Here is a 25,762-nt window from a genome sequence, read left to right on the forward strand (position 1 = left end):
CTCATTTTTCACCAAAATGTCAGTTAACTAAATTTTTATATCACACGGCAGAGCTGCTGTGGTCCGCTAATCTGACGCTGTCCTCTACTCAAGGTCATTATCTCTATTTTTTTCCTAAAAGTTGGTGAAATTATGAAAACAATGGTACCTAATAGAAGAGTTGAGGTCAAATTTTCTGTTAAATAAGGTAAAAGCACCAGCACTTTGACATTGCAAAAAATGGAACCAATAGATGGACTGACTGTAACAAAAGGAATTAAATCTGCTTCGAATGTAAATGAAAAAATAATATAAACCCTTTCTGAATGTTAGATTTGGATATATAATTCAAGTTTTCAATTTCTAAGCAAAAATTTATCAAAAAAAAATTTATAGGTCACGAACTACTCAAAATCGAGTGTCCAAATTTAACTTCTTCTTTTTAACCTTAAGCACCAGCAGGATCAGTAGTTGGACAAAACCTTTACAGGTATTAAACTAATTAAATAATGAATTAATTAATATAAAATGACTAAATAATAAATTGAATATTAGTTGATAATATAGTAACTAATATACAAATACAAACATTATATGCAAATAAATATTATATACGTATTATTTCCTTATATGTCCAACTACTGGACCCCCTAAAATGGCATGTCCACGATCCACAAGTTTTGAACGTTCAAATGAACGAAATACTTTTTATCAAAAATATTTTCATAAATTACTGTTTGCAATACAGATTAAAAGCATAAGTTTTATATTTAGAATCTTTATAATTAATTTTATTCATAGTGACATAAAATATTATAATAAAAATTTAATTTGTAGAAGAAGAAAATAAATTTCGTTCATTTGAACGTTCAGAACTTTAGGATCATCATGTCCAACTATTACGGTAAAGAAGCAATTATTTATTTTCTAGATTTATATTTAACTAAAATAAAAATTTAGACTAATTTCTTTTAATTTGAATCCTTTAATCACAATACAAACGAAATATAAAAAGTCAGGGTGGCCGCAAGATTGACTTTATCAATTTCCCTGACATTTCCCTGACATTTTACTGACATAACAACGAATTTCCCTGACAAAAATTTTTTTGTTTAGAGCAAAAAATGTATTGCATGACCGTCTTAATTTCTTTAATTGCCCTGACAAAAAAATTTTTCCTGACATTTCCCTGACTTTACTGACAAAAAATTTTTTTTCTTGACATTTCCCTTCTTCTTTAATTGCCCTGACAAAAAAATTTTTCCTGACATTTCCCTGACTTTACTGACATGTGGCCACCCTGAAAGTTTGTCAACTAAAACTATAATATCTTTGTAAAAATCGTTGCTAAATTTGATACTATTTTAAAAGTGTCCAAGTACTGGTGCTTTTACCTTCTATACAAAAATATTGATTTTACACACGGAAAAAATAAATTCTGTAAGAATTCCTGAATTTGTTCCATAATTGAGGATTTGTGCAAAGTTCCAGAAATTTTTAGAAATTCAATGTAAGTATATCTGAATCGTTCCGAACTAATTACGAAACGGTTTTTGTGAAACTTTCAAAATCAGCATTGTAAATAAATTCCTGGAGAAATACAGGACTGGTCTATAATATTATCGAAATTTTGTCGTAGAAATTATATTTCTTCTAAAATAGTATTTACAAGCGTCTAATCAAGGAGAACTCCAGTTTAAATTTCAAAACAATTCCCGAACTTCATCGAAAGAAAAGATGTGCCGACCCCGTTTCTCACAAGCGCTGAATAAAAGTAAAGTCTAGTATATAAGAGACTTCCCAGGTCCCTACAACCAGCGTGCGATTCAATGCGTCGTGTATTTGCGTTTATTTGTGTATAAATTATGTGTGCGTTAGAATATATGTAGGTAGCTATATAAGTGTATTATGTATGTATGTATGTGTATCCTCCTCAACCAATCACAGTTCGCCTTGCTTGACGAATGTCGATCAAGTATATACGCGTATACACAACTTCTTTTTTTTATTTTCTTTGCTACGGAATTGTTCCGGAACTATTCTGTAGCCCTTATAAGAGCTTCTTCATATATGAAGCGAATGTATGTGAAGTTGGCCCCCCACTTTCAAAAAAATTATATTTTTTTTTAGAGTTCTGACTTCCTCTACAATAGTTCTAGAGTTCCTGATACACGGAGAAACTTTTTCTTCTAATATTAAATATATTTGGTTATCTTTATTCTAAAAGTACGTTAGAATGTGAGGATTTTTCGTGCGTTGTGCTAATAATTTTAACATTAATACGAAAATAGGGTAACTGCACCAATTGCCGAGGGTGCTCCAATTGTCGAGGATAATAATTTTCTTTTTTAGATAAATAGTATAATATATAATATTTAAGAACAAAAAAAATTTCTAAATAATCTTTGTATTTTCAACTGTATATTTATATATACAAATTTCTTAGCGATTCTACTAAAATAATTATTTAATTAATATTATAATTCACTGCTGTGAAATTTACACGAATCTCCATTTTCTTAATACTTCAGGTTGATTAAAACAGATTTTTAGAAATGCAAATTAAACGTATTTATAATGACTTTTTGTGTACAAAATTATTATTATAATTTTGTACACGAACTAAATTAATTTTGTATGCATGTTTTTTTGTTAAAAAAAAATATTTAATATTTTTTAAAAGCAAATCATCGGTATTTGGTTCCTTTTTTTTGACAGTTCCATTTTTCGAGGTAATGACTCGAAAGTTGGTGTAATCACTTTTTTCGCTGATGCACCATTTATCGATGGTTAAGTGTTTATTTACTAAACGTCAAACATAAATGCCAAACATTTATAGGTACAGAGAAAAAGAAAAAAAATGCTCCAAAAATTTACAACCAACAGAAAATAATCAACCAAAAAAACGAGGAAGACCGAAAAAAAATTAATAAAAAAATGCATTATTTAAAACTAAAAAATTTTGTACTATAGTTTAATTATAATTAACCATTATATTTACAGTTCGTAATAAAAGTTTATTTTATTCGTTTACAAATTTAATGTGACTTAAATTAATTTATTTTTTCAATTAATGTCTGATTAACAAAATTGATTAAATTTAATTAACTTATATTTATAAAAGTTTAAAAAACAGTTAAGTAATTTTCTGTCCTGTATCATCTACTATAAAAATGTTTTATATCGATATTATAAATTATTCAATTATAGTTAAATAAATATATTTGTTTTCTGGTAATGTTCTATAATATTTTTATCGAAAAAATAAATATCTACTCGATTTTCTAATATCTGTACAGGTTAATTGTTAGGTTATATTGGGTTATATGTTTAAAAATGTCATACCGTCGACAATTGGAACAGACCCTCGAGAAATTAGCACAAGACCATCGACAAATGGTGCTTTTGCTCGATTGACTTTTAAATATATTTTTTGCTTAACAATTTAGTTTATATTAAAAAAATAAATATGAATATTAAACATTATTAGATCCTTCGTCCAAATATACAAAAATCAAATTTTAAAGTGCATTTACTTCCGAGAAAAAAAATGTCAAAGTCGCATGTTGCCTAAAACCCTCGACAATTGGTACAGTTACCCTATGATAAGTTCGTTATATATTAAGCAACCTTCGGTGTACAAAAATTACTATCTGCATTAGAAATAGTCTTATTTTTCTTTAGAAAAGAATAAAATGCTAGTTTCTGTTTGTGAAATAATACGGTAGTTCTAACCTTTTTTCCACATATAGATAGAATATATAACAGACATTCTAACGTAACATACCAATTTTGGAAGGACTGCGGGCGGACTTAACCGATTTCGCCCGAGCATCACCGAGTCCATCACCTGACGTCGCGAACTAACCCTAATGTTTTCGAAGTTGAAATTCACACGTGTATGAAAGAAAAAAACCTTTTATTAATAAACGTGAATGTCTCCTCATGCCAAATTAAATTCAAGAACTGTTCCTCAATATAACATAATTTTTTACACGACTTTTACTTATTTACATAATTTGATTAGTAAGTTATTTTAAAAAATGCTCTCTCTCGAAGGCACATATTTTTCCACTCGTTTAATATATAAGGACGATTCAGCTGTGTACTTCTAACGAATCGTGCGATCTTTCGGTTTCCGTGACCAATCGTCGTGTCATTACTTGCGTGTGCGTGTGTGCGTTATTAATATAGGTTAGGTTCTTACGTCGTGTTAAATATATTTACCTACAGTTACAGTGACATTCACTAATGCCATCTACCATCAGATCCAAGTATCACTATCGTCTCTATGAGTATCTATAGACAATTAATTTGTTGTGTTTCTTTTTAATTCATGGCTTTCCCAACTTTGCAAAAATTATTATTTTCTTTCTAAAACAACATACTAATTTTCGTTAGTTTCCTTATGAAGAACTGTAAAATATATACTGAATGAGTGTTTTTGATAGTCTCAATAGCAATTTCTATAACCTATGTCGTTTTTCCCTTGAATCTAACCTAACATACTAAAATGTCTCACCAGTTTTAAGAATTAGTGGTATTAAAAGTTTCTCCGTGTAGTTTTTAGAAATAGTTCCGGCGATTAAATGGTAAAAAATAGGTTTTTTCATAATGGGGGGCTAACTTCACGCAGCCCCCCACTATTGAAAAAATGGATTTATTATTAGAGTTCTGAGTAGCTATAAAAGAGTTCTAGAGTTCCCTACAGTTTATTTCAATAGTTCTCATAATCCAAAATCATAAAAAAATAATTGAAAATTCCAGAATTTTTCAAAAAAATTAAAATGTTACGAAAAAAGAGTTCTGATCACAGTTCTGTTAGCCCCCCATAGTCTTCGACAAAAAACCTTAATAACAATTTTTACAAAACCCAAAAACTACTAAACTACAAGACTTTGAAATATCAAAAAAAAATTTGTTCTTTTATATATTGAGAGTTCCATGAGATCTTAGCAGAGTTCTGCTAGCCCCCGATAGTGTTCAACAAAAAACCTTAATAACAATTTTTTCAAAACCCAAAAACCACTAAACTACAAGACTTTGAATTTTCAAAAAATAATTTGATCATTTATATATTGAGAGTTCCATGAGTTCTGATCAGAGTTCTGTTAGCCCCCGATAGTGTTCAACAAAAAACCTTAATAACAATTTTTACAATACCCAAAAACTACTAAACTACAAGACTTTGAATTTTCAAAAAAAAATTTGATCTTTTATATTTTGAGAGTTCCATGATTTCTTAGCAGAGTTCTGCTAGCCCCTGATAGTATTGGACAAAAAACATTCTATACAAATTTTTTCATAACCCAAAAACTACTGAACTACGAGACTTTGAATTATCAAAAAAAATTTGATCTTTTATATATTGAGAGTTCCATGAGTTCTGATCAGAGTTCTGTTAGCCCCCGATAGTGTTCGACAAAAAACCTTAATAACAATTTTTTCAAAACCCAAAAACCACTAAATTACAAGACATTGAATTATCAAAAAAAATTTTGATCTTTTATATATTGAGAGTTCCATGAGTTCTGATCAGAGTTCTGCTAGCCCCCGATAGTGTTCAACAAAAAACCTTAATAACAATTTTTTAAAACCCAAAAACTACTAAACTACAAGACTTTGAATTATCAAAAAAAATTTGATCTTTCATATATTGAGAGTTCCATGAGTTCTGATCAGAGTTCTGTTAGCCCCCGATAGTGTTCAACAAAAAACCTTAATAACAATTTTTTAAAACCCAAAAACTACTAAACTACAAGACTTTGAATTTTAAAAAATTAAATTTATTAGAAATTGAGAGTTCCATGAGTTCTGAGCAGAGTTCTGTTAGCCCCTTATTAAAGTCGGTAAAAAACCATTATTACAATTTTTTCAAAACCAAAAAACTACTGAATCACAACCACACTTTTTTGGCTGTGTAACATTACATAGAAAAAGAGATTGGGACTTGTAAAAACCCTGACAAGAAAACAATAAAAAGAATTTTTATTTATGAAATAAATTTTCTATAAAATAGAAAATATTGTATTTTAATCTACATTAATTCTGCTAAATTCCTTTAGTTTATAATTGAGGGGATTTAATAATTTGTAAGAATAATTTCAAAAGTCATTACGGATAATATATTAAATGTAAATAAAAGCAAATTTAAACAAAACTATTTAGGAATCTGCATTTTTTTCTTTAAAAAATAAAATATGTAAATTCTTTTTATTAATAAAAAATTTTGTATTTGAATAAATGTACACGGAAAGAAAAGGTCTGGAAGAGATATCCATAAAAATATTGTTGAGCAGAATATTGTTGTGTTATCCAATTCAATGGAAGAGACAACTTTCAGAATGGAAGCACATTCCATATTCAATGGATGAGGGAGCCATATTATATTGTTGAATCAAATATGGATGTGACATCCATAGGCATGGTTGGGCTTACAATTCATGCTATGGATTTTCACATATGGCTGCCTCATCCATGTAAACTTTGGTTGGGAGATCCATAGTTAGTTCAAAATTTCGATACATGTTGCGCGCAATTCATTATCATGGCATCCATTTAAAAATGGTCGTTTCAATTTGTCCGTCGCGTCGGTTTCCTGTCACGTCTATATAATCACGTTGTAAGTTTATTGTGTATAAATAGTGTTATAATTGTTTATTATTTATTATCGTTATTGTCTATTAGTTTTTATGTAAATTCATTTTCATGAAATATGTGTAGAGTATATAAGGAATATTATATGCTCAAATATTGTAGTTGCGTGTATAGTGTAGTGGATAGCGTTAGTGTTTAGTATGCGTTAGGTCTAGGGTTCGTGTCTCCCCCATCGGTTAATAATTTATTTCGTTAATATGCGGTTATTCAATAAGTGGTGTGTATTAATTAACAAAAATGTGTATGAAATATCTCAAGTGACATGGAATTTAATTAATTGAGTGATTCAAATTTTTTTGTTTCCCATTTCCATTACTATGGATCACCCAACCATTGATCTTTTGCTGCTCCAACAATATACAGCCAGCCATAGAATTTTTTCATAAAAATAAAATATAAATTTGTTATAAATGTTTGCAGAAATTTAATACTTTCAAAAGTAACAAAATTCGTTTTATAAAAGTTCAATTATTTTCAAAAGTTAAAAAAAATTGTCATCAAAATCACAATCACCTTTATAAATAACAAAATTCTCCTCCAAAATTCAATTATTTAAAAAATTTTCCTGATTTAAATGATTTTCAAAAGTAGGTACTATTTTAATAAATTTCCTAAAAGAATTCAATTTATTAATAAAATTGAACTCAAATATTTGCAAATTATTTTCATAAATATTTTTAACCCGTAATTTTGAAGAATTAAAATTTCTTTGAAAAAATTTAATTTAATTTTTTTTAATAATTTGAAGGTACATGAAAATTGTTCCTTTCTTTTCTAAAAAATTAAGAATTTCCAATAATTTCTTTTTCAATTAAAATTTGCAATTGAAGAATAGAATTTATAAAATTTATAAAAATTGAGAATTTTCTACAAAAATATTAAGAAACGGGAATAAGTAATGTTTTATTTTCTCCAAAGAAATTTTTAGAACTCTGCTAAGAAATCATGGAACTCTCAAAATATAAAAGATCAAAATTTTTTTTTGAAAATTCAAAGTCTTGTAGTTTAGTAGTTTTTGGGTTTTGTAAAAATTGTTATTAAGGTTTTTTGTTGAACACTATCGGGGGCTAACAGAACTCTGATCAGAACTCATGGAACTCTCAATATATAAATGTTCAAATTATTTTTTGAAAATTCAAAGTCTTGTAGTTTAGTGGTTTTTGGGTTTTGAAAAAATTGTTATTAAGGTTTTTTGTTGAACACTATCGGGGGCTAGCAGAACTCTGCTAAGAAATCATGGAACTCTCAAAATATAAAAGATAAATTTTTTTTTGAAAATTCAAAGTCTTGTAGTTTAGTAGTTTTTGGGTTTTGTAAAAATTGTTATTAAGGTTTTTTGTCGAACACTATGGGGGGCTAACAGAACTGTAATCAGAACTCTTTTTTCGTAACATTTTAATTTTTTTGAAAAATTCTGGAATTTTCAATTATTTTTTTATGATTTTGGATTATGAGAACTATTGAAATAAACTGTAGGGAACTCTAGAACTCTTTTATAGCTACTCAGAACTCTAATAATAAATCCATTTTTTCAATAGTGGGGGGCTGCGTGAAGTTACACGGAAAAAAAAAGTACGTGAATCCTTCCTTGAAAGTGCTTGACTTTTGGATAGAACACAAAGTACAAGGCTGTATCATATACTTTTTATTAGAAAATATAGAAAAGTCCTAGAGTTATTCTAGTACTAGTATGGGCAACAGTGTTTTTTAAATTTTAACGAAAAGTCATTTGTTCAGTTTTATAAAGTACGTGAAAGATTAGTTGACTGCGCTTGAAAATTCTGTAGAGCATGCGCAGTGTGCGTTGCGCGTTTCTACCCAAGGTAAATGCCAGCTGATCGTCTGTTTCCGTTTGTGTTAATTTCAGATGTGAATATACTATTATTTTATGAAAAACAAATAGTGTTAATATATATTTGTCTTCAAGAATTGACTTTCAAAAAAATATTTTTTGTTTTGTGTTTCTCACAAAACAGAATGTTATGTAAGTCTCAGTTTTCAGTGAAATAGCATGTCTCAGAAGTCGTGAAAAATTTCACCATGTGGTATATAAGAACAATTCGATACGTACTTTTAAGTGTTAAGTGTGTGTTTATATTTAAGTTATACGCGAATATATGTGTTTGTTATAGGTTAGTTCATAAGTGTTGACGAACGTCGAAAAGTGATACAATAATTGTTCTTTGTTTGTGTGATTAATTATCCAAATATGTGAATGAATGAGTGAATTTCAGAAAAACGGTGTGAACAAGTGGAAATTATTTTTTTTATTTTACAGTTTTTTTGAAAGTCAATGAAATTCTCAAGCAAGGTACTAGAAATTTTCATTGACTGCTTTTGAAACTCTCATGCAAAAGTACTAGACTGTTTTTAGTATTTTGTGTCGTATCCAAAAGTCAAGTACCGAGTCAATGAAAAATTCACGTACTTTTTTTTCCGTGTAGCCCCCCATTATGAAAAAACCTATTTTTTACCATTTAATCGCCGGAACTATTTCTAAAAACTATCAGGAACTCTAGAACTATTGTAGAGGAAGTCAGAACTCTAAAAAAAATTTAATTTTTTTGAAAGTGGGGGGCCAACTTCACATACATATGAAGCGACCCTCTGAATTTTTCCCGAACTCATCGTAAGGTCTACCGTCCAGACTATCTGAAATACTCAGCCGCTACATTTCGTAAAAACTATCACATAAATACCGAGTTCTTACCATATAATTCCTGAATATCTATTTTGAAAGTTCGACATTTCTTCCAAATAACAGCTCTATAATAATTACCGACTTTTGCTCATATCCTCAATTTCGGAACGAATTCAGGAACTATTTCCGAATTATTTTTTTCCGTGCATGCTTATCTTATTTTTCAATTTCTCTAAAGCTATAAATTAACATTTTCTTAACTTTTTTGGACTCATTTTAATCGTTATTTAATGTAGAATTAAATCTATTTATCGATATTTTGGTAAATTTATTTTTCTTTACAAGGTGCAAGCCATGAAAATCAAATAATAAAATTTCAAAAAATTAAGAAATATTTTTGCAACGAAAAAATAATTTTTGAAAATCAAATATAATCTTGAAAATCTGTGATCCCTGCTTTTTCTACAAATTTGATCATAAACGCACGGAGAAAATTACTATACACGGAAAAAAAATGTACGTGAATTTTTCATTGACTCGGTACTTGACTTTTGGATACGACACAAAATACTAAAAACAGTCTAGTACTTTTGCATGAGAGTTTCAAAAGCAGTCAATGAAAATTTCTAGTACCTTGCTTGAGAATTTCATTGACTTTCAAAAAAACTGTAAAATAAAAAAAATAATTTCCACTTGTTCACACCGTTTTTCTGAAATTCACTCATTCATTCACATATTTGGATAATTAATCTGAGACTTACATAACATTCTGTTTTGTGAGAAACACAAAACAAAAAATATTTTTTTGAAAGTCAATTCTTGAAGACAAATATATATTAACACTATTTGTTTTTCATAAAATAATAGTATATTCACATCTGAAATTAACACAAACGGAAACAGACGATCAGCTGGCATTTACCTTGGGTAGAAACCAGGAAGGAAGAGTAAGGAGACCGAACTCTGTGTAGAAAGCGCTTTAAAAATCTCAGAGAAATATGCACGAAAAGTGCCAGGCTCACTGCGTTTTAGTCGACCTCCAATTAAGTTGATCATGCGCATAAGCTGTGTTGTGTCTCTGTTTCTCGTAAAAATTGTGCGAGTGAGATGTAAGATCTAATGTTTACATTTAGCCGGTCTTAGTGAGATACATACATAATTATACAATACATTTCGTTTTAATAATTATTTATTTATTTTATTTAAAAAATGTCGTGTTGTGTGCCAAGATGTAAAGAAAGAAAAAGAGTCTAAAAACATTAGTCTCTTCTATCCTTCTACGGTATGTAAATATACTCTAGTTATAAACACAATTCTTCTTAACCATTTTCGCAAAATTTTTCCCTTTTCATAAATATATTATTAAATTATTTTGATAATCTAAATAATATCACAATTGCAAATAAATAAATTTGCTTTTAAAATTAACACTGTTTAAACTATGTAATATTTACCTTGACATAACCACACTTTTCATCTATGTCAACACTGAACTTTAGTTCAATGCGCATGATCGACTTAATTGGTGATCAACTAGAACACAGTGAGTCTGGCACTTTTCGTGCATATTTCTCAGACATTTGTAGAAGCAGAGTTCGGTCTCCTTACTCTTCCTTCCTGGTAGAAACGCGCAACGCACACTGCGCATGCTCTACAGAATTTTCAAGCGCAGTCAACTAATCTTTCACGTACTTTATAAAACTGAACAAATGACTTTTCGTTAAAATTTAAAAAACACTGTTGCCCATACTAGTACTAACCCAGGCGCGAAAGACCAGTGCTGACGATGGGTTGAAACTTGACTGAGTCTTGAACGCCCAGCGTGGGTAACCCAGAGTTGAAGCAGTCTTTATATCATTGTCACTCAATATTGGTTCAGCATGGGACACCAATGTTCGTCCCATGCTCGATTTAACACTCGGTCAATCTTCGTCAGTGGAGCTTCAACATCCAGTCTTTATTCAAGCTTGAATCAATCTTGATAGTTTATTTATTACCGTGTGCACTTAACAATATTAGATATAAATACTTATAAATTATTTAATATTAAAATATTATTTCTGATAATTTTTAGTAATTTTTTATACTATTTAAAAATTATTATTATTAATTATTATTAAATAATATAATAAGTATTATTATTATTGTTATTAAGATATCAATTGGTAAATAAATATATATATATATATATATATATATATATATATATATATATTATATTTAGTGTATAATATTTATATTAATTACATAAGATTCATATCAATAAAGTTAAATTATTATATATTATTTTTTTTCTTGCACAGAGTCAAATTATTATTTCAAAGTTCAAGAGTTTCCTTTATCTGAAAAATTTTCAGTGAAAAAAATGCTCATTAGGTAGTAATAAATATTTATGCCTATAGTAGTTTTACACTAGGTTTAACTGTTTACTGAATATTATCAAAAATATATTTTTCGTCAAACGCGCGCGACTAAACACAAATAACCTTGAGACGTTGCGATTGTCGTGCTCCCACCATCCCATCTACTCAATGCTTTCCCCTCATGACGTCACAGGCGGGGAGTGTATTGAGTAGATGGGATGGTGGGAGCACGACAATCGCAACGTCGCGCTGTAAAGTCTCAAGGTTATTTGTGTTTAGTCGCGCGCGTTTGACGAAAAATATATTTTTGATAATATTCAGTAAACAGTTAATCCTAGTGTAAAACTACTAGGCATAAATATTTACTACTACCTAATGAACATTTTTTTCACTGAAAATTTTACAGATAAACGAAACTCTTGAACTTTGAAAATAATAATTTGACACTGTGCGAGAAAAAAAATAATATATAATTTAACTTATAAAATTATCAGAAGAAATATTTTAATATTAAATAATTTATAAATATTTATATTTAATATTGTACAGTGCACACGGCAATAAAGGAACTGAATATTGTAACAAGATTGACCGAGTCTTGAATCGAGCATGGGACGAACATTGGTGTCCCATACTGAGTGACGGCACTGGCATTGATATAGTAGATTAGGCGAGAAGCCTTCCAGCCTTCTGTGGCCGAGCGGTTTAAATGCGTGCGTTGAGAACTTCCGGTATGCGTTAGGGGGGCGGGGTGCGTGAGTTTCGATCCCACATGCGAGCGAATATTTTTCATTCTTTGTTATAAGCGTTTACATAAAATAATAAAATTGTGTGTTGTGTTGTGAATAAAAAATGTGAACATGTTTATAAATAATGTTAAAAGTCTGTTAAAAATCAAGAAAAAAATGTAACGATTAACAGAAAAATTGTCTTTTTTTACTAAAATTATTTTTTAAAATTACTATTCAAATGATATTTATTGTTAGTAATATACATATATTCTTATTTATATGAAAATAATATAATTATTACAAATAATAACTTATTATCATTACGCACATGAATTAAAATAATAACAATAATATTTATTATTATTATTAATAATTCATATATTCACATTATATTGAATAAACGTGAGAAACGAGTAAATTTGGGAACAGTGGAAGCAGTCTTGTTTCAGTCCTGCATTAGGCGTCCGCAGCATTGATTGAGCATTGATGTCCAATGCTGAATCAAGGCTCGCGCTGCAGTCTGGAATCGGTGTTACATTAAAGCTTCGATCAGTCCTGCTCTCGCTGATTCACTCATGCTCAATCAATGTTGACCAATGCTCGGCCAATCTTTATAAAGCCTGAACTCGGCGTCACTTCGCGCCTGGGAAAATAACTCTAGGACTTTTCTATATTTTCTAATAAAAAGTATATGATACAGCCTTGTACTTTGTGTTCTATCCAAAAGTCAAGCACTTTCAAGGAAGGATTCACGTACTTTTTTTTTCCGTGTAATCAATTTTCGCTACATTTACAACTCTTACACAAAATATTAAAACTTGCTATTTCAGTGTAGCAAATTTATCTATTTCTTTTGTAAATTTATCTAATCTGCCCTACAACGGAAAAAGACACATAAGCGACAAATAGGTCCAACGGAGATATTTGAGAAAAACCGTTTGCGTTAAAAACTTCATTTAGAGCTCATTTTTCATGAATAAAAATATCCTTACTAAGGTAAATAGCATGTGCTTTTTCTAATTGAGTAAAAAAATTAATTATTTAAACAATCTCTGTTAATAAATGCACTTGTGAAGTTTTTTCATCGCAAATACAACGTAAAAAGAACACAAAGTCGCTTGCGGAGTTTTTCGTTGTAAAGTCATCGAGCGGAGCAAAGATGTCCAGCGAAGAAACATACGCAAAGCAGTTCCGAGTTAAACCGATGTCGCTTGCGTATAGTTTCCGCTGGACATCTTTGCTCTACTCACTGAGTTTACAAACTAAAAAAATACATATGCGCCCTTGCAGATGTGGTTTCGCAAACGAAGCCCAGCTCGGCAGTATTTACAATGGGAAAAGAACGCAAACGACTTTGTGTGTATTTTCACACTGTATTTTATGACGTAGTTCATGCCTTTTGCAGATTCTGCTCTCTAAATCTGAATCAGCGAAAAAAGCGCTGTTTTAACCGCAGTGAACGAAGTTTTCACTGAAAAATAGTGGAATTTACTGAAGATCAGTGGATGTCACTGAAGCAATCAGTAAACTCTGCGTGTGCGCATAAGTGTAAAATACTCGTAGCGTCATTTCAATGCAAATGTGTCACATTACGCGGAATGTTTTTTTTTTACATTAGTGGCAAATTAATTTAAATTGGATGAAATTAGTGATTAGTGAGTAGTGATTAAAGTAAACATTAAAGTGAGCATATTTTCTGTGGTTTCGGTGGTGAATTTAATAAATTTTAAAGTGGTTTTCCTTAAATTGGAAAAATAAATTTATAATGAAAATCTAACTCTAAATTCACAAAAATATTAGTGTTTTAAGTATAATAAAAAATAATAAATCATATACCCGTAAACATTTTAGACACATATTATTGCAAAATTTTATAATTGTTGGTTATAAATTGATTGAAAAGAAAATTAATACAGCTGCCATATTCGATAATACGTAACCGCTGATTGGACCAGCGACTATTCGCTGATTCTCAGTGGCATACTTATAGCTATTTGAATTAGCGACTATCCGCTGAGAATCAGTGAGTTTTCGCTGATTCTGATTTAGAGAGTGGACAACGCAAAGTACCTCATGTGTCTTTTTCCATTGCAATTTCTCATTTTTCGCGAATTCCAATATTTTCAAACTTAATTTTTTACTATAAATAATTTAAATTTTTTATTTTAATTACGATAGTTAGATGCAGTTTTTGATTACGAATCCATTGATACTAAAAACTTATTTTTCACCAAAATGTCGCTTACCCGTGCAGAAAATGCCCCACTTTGCCCTATTTAAAACAGGGTTCTGGTCAGGGCCTGGACAGTTTTCCCTATTAAATTTTTTTTTTTTAATAAAGTTTTTAGAATTCCTTTTTGTTGTAGAAGCTATTATCAATGAAAGGCCAATCATTATTTTAGTTATTTAATAATTTTTTTATTTTAGGGGTTTGACTTGAATTCCTAGCCAGAACCCCAGGTAGGGTGTTCATTAGATTTTAGATAGGGTACTGATCAGGGCCTCGACAGTTTTCCTTGTTTAAATAAAGTGTAAATAAATTAAATCTCTAAAATTACTTTTAATAAAAAATAATGAACAATTGAAGAATACAATTAAAGAGAGTAATTATACTATCGTTTTAATAATTTTTTTAATTTGTGGGTTTGACCAGAATTTCTGGCAAAACCCCAAGTGAGGTGTTCACTAGATATTAAATAGGGCTCTGATCAGGGCCTCGACAGTTTTCCTCGTTTGAATAAAGTGTAAATGAATTAAGTTTTTTAAATTAGTCCCCATAATAAAATTATAAACAATTGAAGAAATTAATTAAACGGAGTAATTATACTACATTTTTAAGAATTTTTTTATCTTATGGGTTTGACCAGAAATTCTGGCCAAAACCCCAAGTGAGGTGTTCACTAGATATTAAATAGGGCTCTGATCAGGGCCTCGACAGTTTTCCTCGTTTTAAAAGCATGTAAATAAATTTAATTTTTTAAAATTAACTTTTTTAATACAGTTATTTAAGTTAAAAAAGCGTGTTCTTTTAAAACACTTTATAAAATAATTATGGTAATATATTTAAAAAACGAAAATACATATAATTTTTGTTCCTTTAAGTACAATATTATAATAAAGTCTATTTATTAATAATAACAACTAAATTATAAATAACGAATAATAATAGTTATTAAATAATTAATGATTATACATTTATTTAAAAATAAAAATTATGAATTTAAAAAATAATAATTAATAAACAATTATTAACAAATTATACTTAATAAATTTTAATAATTATTAATTTATAGGATGAATTTATCATTTGGTTTGTATATATATTATATTATTTTAATAATAATAATTATTTTATATTATATTAGCCTAAAGTGAGAAAATGATTCGGAGAGATTGTTAAATTTAACACCTTCAATATTTAATAACTATTTTTTAAACATAATTAATAAATTTGAATAAAATATTTATTAAATAAATATTAATTATTACTTATACATTTGAAAACAAAAATTATAACCTTTATTAATATTATAAAATTAAGGAGGCAGAAAGGAGCGACAACCTCCAAAAGAAAAATGAATTGAAGGGCTACATAAAATAAGGGGACGAACGCAAGGCTTGGAAGGGATACTACCAGTCGGGTAGCAGTGACAAGCCTTGAGCCGCTCACTGCTACCTGACTGATATTATCCCTTTCAACCACGCGTTCGTCCCCTTATTTTCTGTAGCCCTTCAATTAATCATAAAACCAAAAATTATATTTTTCAAAAATTTTTTTTTTTTATCATTTTCACTTTTAAATTAGTCAAAATGACTATAATACCTCATTATGTTATGTATAAATATGTTGTGTTCATTATGTTTCTAATATAATAATATTTTTAATTACAGTAATTTTATTGTAATTTCTTTTGAATAAAATTAACCTCACAAAATAGGGCAATTTTAAGAAAAACTGACGAGGCCCTGACCAGTTTTTCCCTAAGTAGGGCATTGGTCGGGAACAGCGTCACACACTAGTCGGGCACTGGTCAGTTTCTCTGCCCAGAGCCACACCAGAGATCGGGAAAACTGTCCAGTACCCTATCAGGCCCACATTTTAATTTCTGCACGGGTATGTGTCTTTTTCCGTTGTAGGGCAGAAATTAGAAAGACAGAGTAGAGAGACAGAGTATTACTCTCTGTAGGCAGAGTAATTCTGTAGTACATTATGCTAAAAGTCCCCTTATTTCCGGTCATTGCAACCATTTGTAGTAATTTTTACAAATGTGAGTCTCTCCGCACGGAAAAAAAAGTTCACGAATCTCTCGTGAACTAGTATATCACTTTTGGATGGGACACAAAATTCTTGAAAATCAACAAACACAGTTCGTCAAAATTTCATCAACTCCTTCACTAGAAACATAGTACGGTTTCCGAACTTTTCGTCAAAGTTAACGAAAAATTCGTGAACTTTTAAAAAATGCTAAAAACAAGAAAAAATAATTTCCAGACACTACTTTTTTATAGTATTTCACTTTATTTGATAACTTGACGCCCATTACGCACCCAACTACACAGAATACACAATTTTATCGCCATTAAAATTCGTAATTCGCTTCATGGGATTCGAACCTAGTACCTATACCCTATAACATAATATTTCTAACAACTAACCGCCACGGCTAAATCTAGATACACTGTCCTTCGACAAACGAAACGATTAGCTTTGTCTGCTGTAAAACTCAGGACCGTACAAAGTAGAAAAAGTCCCTTATCGTAACTTTTAATTCATTTTATGAATTATTTGTTTCACAAAGGCAATTAGTAGAGGTGTGCAAAAAGCTCGAAACCCGAAGCTCGAGCGGGTATTTTCGAGCTTTTCATTTTTCGAGCCGAGCCGAGCCGAGCCTATTCAGTTCGAACTCGAGCCGAGCTTTATAAAAAGCTCGAATAATTTCGGGTACTCGAATTTTTCGGGTACCCGAAACTTTCGGGTACTCGAAATTTTCGAGTACTCGATTTGATTCGAGCCCTTGAGAAAATCCAAAATTTTCTACATTAATTTTTAATTAAATTTTTTTTTTTTCAAAAAAAAATTTTTTTTAATTTAAAAGCTCGAATTAAATCGAGTACTCGAAAATTTCGGTTACCCGAATTCATTCGAGTACCCGAAATATTCGAGTACTCGAGTGAATTCGGGTACCCGAATGTTTCGGGTACTCGAAAATTTCGGGTACCCGATACATCGAGCCCGGCTCGGGCTCGGCTCGGCTCGACTCGAAAAAATTGCGGCCCGGCTCGGCTCGGCTTTTCGAGCTTTTTGCACACCTCTAGCAATTAGCAAACAAAAAGATTCACTAAGTAATAAAAAATACTGATTCTAAATAATAACTTTCATCAAAGAATTTTCCCGAATGTAAACACCGATGACACCGACTGAATGATGAATGCTTGATCAGCCATATTTGATGCGCATTACGAACTGCGCATACTACTGACACTCGCGAGTTCACGATTTTTTCGTGAACTTGTACCTCTACTTTTGACGAATTACTCTTCATTAACAGTTCATCAAAAATTCATTAACTTTGTTTCAGTTTTTCGTTGACGTTCGCCATTTCTAATCAAAAGTTTTTTTTCCGTGCGTGTATTTAATGGAATACAACAATAATTTATCAAAATCCTTATTACATTCTCATCAAAAATGAGAAAGTCTTGGATTTGTGCGATTTTGAGAAATTTCTAATTTTGATAAATCTTCACGTTTCATGACCCCCTGATTCCAAAAAAATGGTTTTTAGCGAAGTGTCTGTCTGTCTGTCTGTTGGTCTGTAGAAAATTTTGTCTCGACGATAACTCGAATAAATTTTAACGAATCGACTTGCAATTTGGGGTGCTTTTTTAGTCCATTAAAATGAAGCCTGAGTTCGTTGGACAGCTCATTTCGTCAAAAAACGACAAAAATACAAAACTTTCAAATTTTCAAAATTTCGTATTTTTTCGAATTTTCAAAAAAATATTTTTTTCCAATTTTTTCCTTAAAATTTGTACAAAAACAAACAACTTTTCCTTTAGACACTTTTTTGTATAACAAAAAACAAAAAAGTTATGAATTTTTTTGAAATTTTGAAATTTTCAAAATTTTGTATTTTTGACAATTTTCAAAAAAATATTTTTTTTTATTTTTTATTCTCAAATTTTTGTGTTAAAATATAAAAATATACATTTTTTGAATAACAAAATGCAAGTTTGAAATTATTAAATTAATTAATGGAAAATTAATCTTTCTGAAATATTAAATATAATAATTGTGAGGTATTCAAAAGCAAAAAGGAAATAAGCAAGTAAGTAAGCGAATAAAGAAGTAAGTAAGCAAGAAGGAAATAAGCAAGTAAGTATGCAAATATTTATAAGGAAGTAAGCTAGTAAGCAAGCAAGTTATTTCCTTCCTTGCTTACTTCCTTGGGACGCATGAATATTCCCCACATTGAACTTGCAACAATTTTTGTGGTATCGAAATAAAAAACTTGAAATATCTACTTATTAGAACTGCAATAATTCGAGTTTTCTTTTAAACAAATTTTTATCACAAGAAATTAGTATTTGAAGAAATATTTATTAACTACTTTTTTCATTTGACTGTATTTTAATTTATAAAAATATCCATGTAGGGAAATATGAAAGAATAGAACATTTAGTTGTTTAGATTTTTTTATTAGTATGTATTTTAAAAAATAAAAATTTTGCTTAAATGAAATTTTAAGTACATAAAAGTTTATATAAAAGGATTATAACCTAAAAGATTTGTCAATTATCAGAATTTTTATATCGTAGTATATCTATATAATCGAATTTTTATGTAACGTAAAATATATGTAATCGAGTTATAATCTCACAGAATTTATATTTAACATAATTTTGATGTACAACTATTTATATTTAGTTGAAATTATATTTAAAATAATTTTTATTTAATCAAATTTTTATTTAACCATATCTGTAGTTAACCGAATTTTCGTATGAGTGAATTTCCAAAGTACCAAATTTATAAAACATAGAATTTTCAAAACGTCGAATTTCTAAAGCATTAAACTTTTAGAATGTCGAATTTTCATTTGTCCTAACTTTTTTTGCCACAAGAGTTTCCTCTCTGTAATTCTTATTGATATGGTTGATTTAAATTGTGCGGGAAATTTGAAATCATATGTTAAATCAAATTTCGCGCGCAATTTTAATCTACCTTACCGACTAACAACATAGATAGTAAACTCTATAGTGACAAAAAGTTAGGACAGATGAAAATTCGACATTCTAAAAGTTTAATGCTTTAGAAATTCGACGTTTTGAAAATTCTATGTTTTATAAATTTGGTACTTTGGAAATTCACTCATACGAAAATTTGGTTAACTACAGATATGGTTAAATAAAAATTTGATTAAATAAAAATTATTTTAAATATAATTTCAACTAAATATAAATAGTTGTACATCAAAATTATGTTAAATATAAATTCTGTGAGATTATAGCTCAATTACATATATTTTACGTTACATAAAAATTCGATAATATAGAAATACTACGATATGAAAATTCTGATAATTGACAAATTTTTTAGGTTATAATCCTTTTAAATAAACTTTTATGCACTTAAAATTTCATTTAAGCAAAATTTTTATTTTTTAAAATACATACTAAAAAAAACGCTGAACAACTAAATGTTCTATTCTTTCATATTTCCCTACATGGATATTTTTATAAATTAATATACAGTCAAATGAAAAAAGTAGTTAATAAATATTTTTTCAAATACTAATTTCTTGTTATAAAAATTTGTTTAAAAGAAAACTCGAATTATTGCAGTTCTAATAAGTAGATATTTTAAGTTTTTTATTTCGATACCACAAAAATTGTTGCAAGTTCAATGTGGGGAATATTCATGCGTCCCACTTCCTTACCTACTTATTTGCTTACTTTTTTGCTTACTTACTTGCATACTTACTTAAGTTTAATTTCTTACTTACTTATTTCCTTCTTGCTTACTTACTTATGTTTACTTGTTTGCTTACTTGTTTGCTTACTTACTTACTTACTATTATTCAGATTTAATGAAAAAGAAATTATGTTAAAAAAATAAGTATTTTATTGCAGTTTTATATTTTCTTTTTGTATCATTTAAAAGCTTTTATTACATATTTGACAATTAATAAGTGTTTAAAATAATTAATGAAATGATTATTAATTAAGTATAAATAAGTTGAAAAAATCAACTATTAGTGTGAAAGTCTTTCATTTGACTGCAGAACACTTGAAATAAAGTAGGTATTTCAATCCAGAAAACTAACACTTTAGGCAAGTTAAGAAAGTTTAACCGAACTATTCCTGAAACGTTAGTCTCCATCAAGGAGGTATTTATTTAATTTATATTAAACGTTCAGTTTAATATTTTTTTGAACTTTTGAGCAATTCCATGGGATGTGATCTGAAAAATTTTCGATGATTTTAGCAAGATTAATAATACTTACATTTTATTTTTTTTTTCTCGTACAGTTATTGTTGTCCCATAATTAAATTTATAGGAAGTATTCTTGACTTTATAGACAATAACTACAAAAAAAAAATTTTTTCAAATCAAAGAGGTATTTTTTTCAAAATTTTGAATCAAAAATTTTTTAAAAATTTTTTTCGGTAAAAAAAAAATTTGTTTTTTCTTTTTATTTTTTCTTTAAAGTGCTTCTTATTATGAGTATTTTCCAAAAAAATTATCTTAATCGGTTAACAAAGAAAAAAGTTATGTGCCTTTTTTGAAAAACCGACCAAAATTTTGAGTAAGCGGTAACTCAAAATATTTTGAAAATTTTGATAAAACTTTTATACATTTTTATTCCATGTATATGAAGGAACAAATTCAGTATAAGTATTATTAATTTTGCTAAAATCATCGAAAATTCTTCAGATCACTTCCCGTGGAATTGCTCTTTTACAGTACTATCTTGTAAGAAATAAAGATATCACATTAAAATTATAATTTAAAAATTATTAAAAATTACTACGATTATACCACTATATCCCAACTTTATTGAAAAATTCGGTAAAATATAAAATATAATTAAGGAAAATTAACGTTAATTAATTTGAAAGAAAAAATCTCTTTAATTTTAATTTTTTTTGCAAAATATTAGCAGACTCTTAAATTTTAGCAGACCATCATCAGGACGTGAAAAAATGAAAGGTCCTCTGGTTTCTGCTACCGTTTTACGCGCAGTAAGAGAATTAGAAGTGTGAGAAGAGAAGAAAATGTAAAAGAAAAAAATGAAGACAGGAGAATTTAGTGAAAGAGGTCTTTAACTGGATTCCCTTTTCTCGTTTTTTTGACCTTTTTTTTAAAAAGTCATTTGACCATTCCCTGGCGAGGGTTCGTCGGGCAATGACATTCTCAGTCGGAACGTGTACATATACGTCGTCGGGAAATCAAGTTCAATGCTGCATGATACTTGAAATAAGAATTAAAGTTCTGCACGTTTTCGTGCAACGCTGTTGGCGATAAAGTTAACCTGTTCTTCCCTGCACTGCACGATACGCCCACTACCATATACTCTGTTTTATTTATTTATTTTTTCTTTTCCCCCGATTTTCAATACCCGATTGATAAAAATTATTTTTATCAAGATTTCTTTGTCCTAACATAAAATTACTATATTCGCCTATAAGTTCGAAATATTTCTTTCATCCTCCTAGAGTCTAAAGAGGTTTAGAACATTGAGCAAGAAAACTTATGCTCGAAAAGGAAACTCATCATTTATATTATGACTGAAGAGATGGTTAAAATAAAATGAAGGGAAATTGATTAATTACGAACTAATAAGTCGGTAATAAAGGACAAAATAAGTTGAAAATCGAATCGGTTTGAGATTGACTGTATCAGTCATTAATAACGTTAATGACTCCTTTTTGGATTGATTTGTAACTTTCATTTCATCAATGGAGTTTATATTAAAATTTCACAGGAGAAGAAATGCGAAGTTGATATAATTTGCGTTTTACGGGAGTAGCCAGTTGGACTCGTTATGTGCCCCGATAAAACGAATCTGTGTTTTAAAGTGGGCCGGGGGAGTTGTTAAGTCCCTCTCGATCGCTCTCGTTCAACTCAAACAAGATATTTTCATGTGATGTGCAGGATAAACGAGTTGTTCACCTCTCTGCTCTATTTGTTCAAATTTTATGCGACTTTATTGACACGGTAATCCAATACAAATGTGTGGGCATATGTCAAATGATCTCTTAATACTTAGAATCGTTTCAAATAAAAAGGAAAAAAAATCACCCACCTCAAAAGTTACGATATTTAAATCATTTTTTACCAACAATACAAATTTATTCTTTTTGTACCAAAATCAAAAAAAGAAAAGTTTTCTTGTACAATAAACTTAATTTTTGTAACTGTCTATCAGCAACGAATGAGTGAGAGTGCAACGCGTGAATATTCGAATAAAAAAGAAGAATGGTCGTATAAAAGAAAATGTGAATAATTCTCTAAACTGCATCCGGTACAGCTCAAGTGCATCACACCAACATATGGTGTTGACAGAACTTAAGAAATCATTTTTTTTCTATATAAATAAAAATTTCCTCTTCTGTAAATTACTTATTTTTCAATAAACGAAAAATTTTCACACATGAAAGTGAATATACTAATATTCAATTTCATTGGAAAGTACCTAACATATTTAACACTCACAATCAGAATTTTATAATTATTTATAATAAACATATATCCTGTAAGTACATTAAATGTTTATAAAAACCCTTTTCACTTCATGAAACTGAAGTTACCAACGTTTGTTCGACGAAAAATATAATGCTTAATAATTTCTATTTCCCCGCCTCAGATCCAATTTTTTTTCCAATTTTATTACAAATACTAATGTTAGAAGCCATTAGAAATTATTTTCAAGTAGAACCAGGTCGGGGAGGGCAACGATTTTGACATTTTTTTGTTACCGATTTTTCGAAAATTCAGAAATTTCGAAACAATTTCTATTTCCCTGCCTCAGATCCAATTTTTTTCCACATTTATTAAAAATACTAATGTCAGGAATCATAAGAAATTATTTTCAACTGGAACCAGGTCGGGGAGGGCAATGATTTTGATTTTTTGTCACGTATTTTTCGAAAATTCAGAAATTTCGAAACAATTTCTATTTCCCCGCCTCAGATCCAATTTTTTTTACACATTTATTATAGATACTAATATTAGAAGCCATTAGAAATTATTTTTAAGTGGAACCAGGTCGGGGAGGGCAACGATTTTGACATTTTTTTTTGTTACCGATTTTTCGAAAATTCAGAAATTTCGAAACAATGTCTATTTCCCCGCCTCAGATCCAATTTTTTTTCTACATTTATTAAACATACTAATGTCAGGAATCATAAGAAATTATTTTCAACTGGAACCAGGTCGGGGAGGGTAATAATTTTGATTTTTTGTCGCAGATTTTTTGAAAAATCCGAAAAATCCGTGACAAAAAATCAAAATCGTTGCCTTCCCCGACCTGGTTCCACTTGAAAATAATTTCTAATGGCTTCTAATATTAGTATCTATAATAAATGTGCAAAAAAAATTGGATCTGAGGCGGGGAAATTGTTACGTATTATATTTTTCGTCGAACAAACGTTGGTAACTTCAGTTTCATTTCACTTCGGAAGACGAATGAAGAATGTTAATTTATCTACTAATAGCCAATGAGATTTGCTAAAGATACACATCAGCGAAAAAAAATTAATTGTTGGGGTGTGGGAAGTACGGCGCAGATTATGAGGATAATATTAACGATAAAGGGAAACTACAAAAGATCAAATGTCACTTTCACATTGATGGTTGTTCCTGTTTGAACCACAAAATGAATCTCGAGGTCTAATGTTTTCTCTTCATATAACGTGAAATATGATCACATTAGTAAATGAAACAACAGAAAACAATTTGTTACACCGAAGACGATACCAGAATGAATTTCAAAAATTTAGGTATTTCCATTATTAGAAAACGCGGAAATAGAAAATTGTTGGACTATCAAATATTTTTTCCAGATTATGAAGAAACTGAAGAAACAAATTTAATCCTAAAGTGAATATTGTCAATCAAAACGATTTTCTTTTTTACGAAAAAACCAAAGGGAAAAATGGTTAATTGAATACAAAACTAAATTTTATTCAATCATTCAGGAAAAGAATAAAAAAATAATTTTTTAGAAATTCCACGTTTTATAGATTTTGTTGACTTTATATATTATATAGATATTTTATGACTGACAAGTGATAAGATATCATGTCCAGACATTTATAGGAATTGTATTCTTTAACTTTTCAAGAAATGTTTCACTATTAATAAATTCGATAAATGGTAAAAAATTTATTTGGCGAGTATTCTTTTTAAACCACCAATAAAATAATATTAAAACTTCCTTATTATTTCTTGAAAGTTTTCATTCAACTTTATTAATTAGAACTTGTAAAAAGTTTATTCGAGTCATCAGGGACAAATGCAAACATAAACATATATTAATAAAAACGTTTCTTAACGATAACACTTGGGATAAATAAGTAATGTTTTCAATACTATATATATGCATTTCAAATACAAAATTTTCATTTACAAGTAAAACAAGTTTATAAATTAGAAAAATTAGAAATTCTTCGCGTAAACATAACCTAAAAACGTAAGAATAATATGAATAAATAGATGTTGATTTTACTCGGTTTACTCACCAAAGAAGTCTTCCCATGTAAAAGATCCATCAGAATCCACAGAACTGGTCGCAGCTTCAGGACCTGCTTCCATTTGAGAGAAAATTCTATAGCGAAATTTTGTTACTTTCAAATTATTCCTCTTGACACTTTGAGGGATTGTTATGGTACACAACACTCATTTTGTGTTATTAATTAGTTTAACTATCAATCACGAAAGTTAAAAACTTTTTAAAGGGAAAAGTTGTTGAAACATCCCACGGACTTTACGACTGACTTCGACTGAGTCTGTCTGGAAACTGAAGAGGGAACGCTGTTCCCAGCGTTGGTAACCTGGATATTTTCGAAAACATATTCTTCTCTATAAAAATCACCACTTTCATGAATATTTTTACCAAGATTTGTTTAAACGGTTTAAACGACGGAATTATTAATAATATTTTATTTTTAATGGTTGTTTATTAACAGGCATGCAACAACCGCAACAACAATGAACAATGGCGGGAACATAACAAAAATTAAGAAATGTTTCAGTCACGTGACACACAACGGTCATTTAAAAAAAGCGCGCCAATTTCCTAAATATTTGAATTTACTATGAAAAAGTTTAAGAATTAAATGTAATATTTAATAAATAAAAGATTTTAAATGTAAATAAATAAAAAACT

The 25,762-nt window shown here is 29.1% G+C and overlaps 1 protein-coding gene across 1 annotated transcript in view; it reads right to left on the reverse strand.

Moving 5' to 3' along the window:
* The window catches only part of LOC122511380, a 145,450-nt gene extending 120,047 nt beyond the window's left edge, over positions 1 to 25,403 (reverse strand). The window contains exon 1 of the mRNA XM_043626575.1: positions 25,116 to 25,403. Coding sequence (XP_043482510.1) covers positions 25,116 to 25,188 — 73 coding nt within the window. The 5' untranslated portion in view covers positions 25,189 to 25,403. The remainder of the gene's footprint in view (positions 1 to 25,115) is intronic.
* Positions 25,404 to 25,762: the final 359 nt, after the last annotated feature.

The sequence above is a fragment of the Leptopilina heterotoma genome, unplaced genomic scaffold (assembly GCF_015476425.1).
Source record: "Leptopilina heterotoma isolate Lh14 unplaced genomic scaffold, ASM1547642v1 Lhet_81, whole genome shotgun sequence".
NCBI lineage: Eukaryota > Metazoa > Arthropoda > Insecta > Hymenoptera > Figitidae > Leptopilina > Leptopilina heterotoma.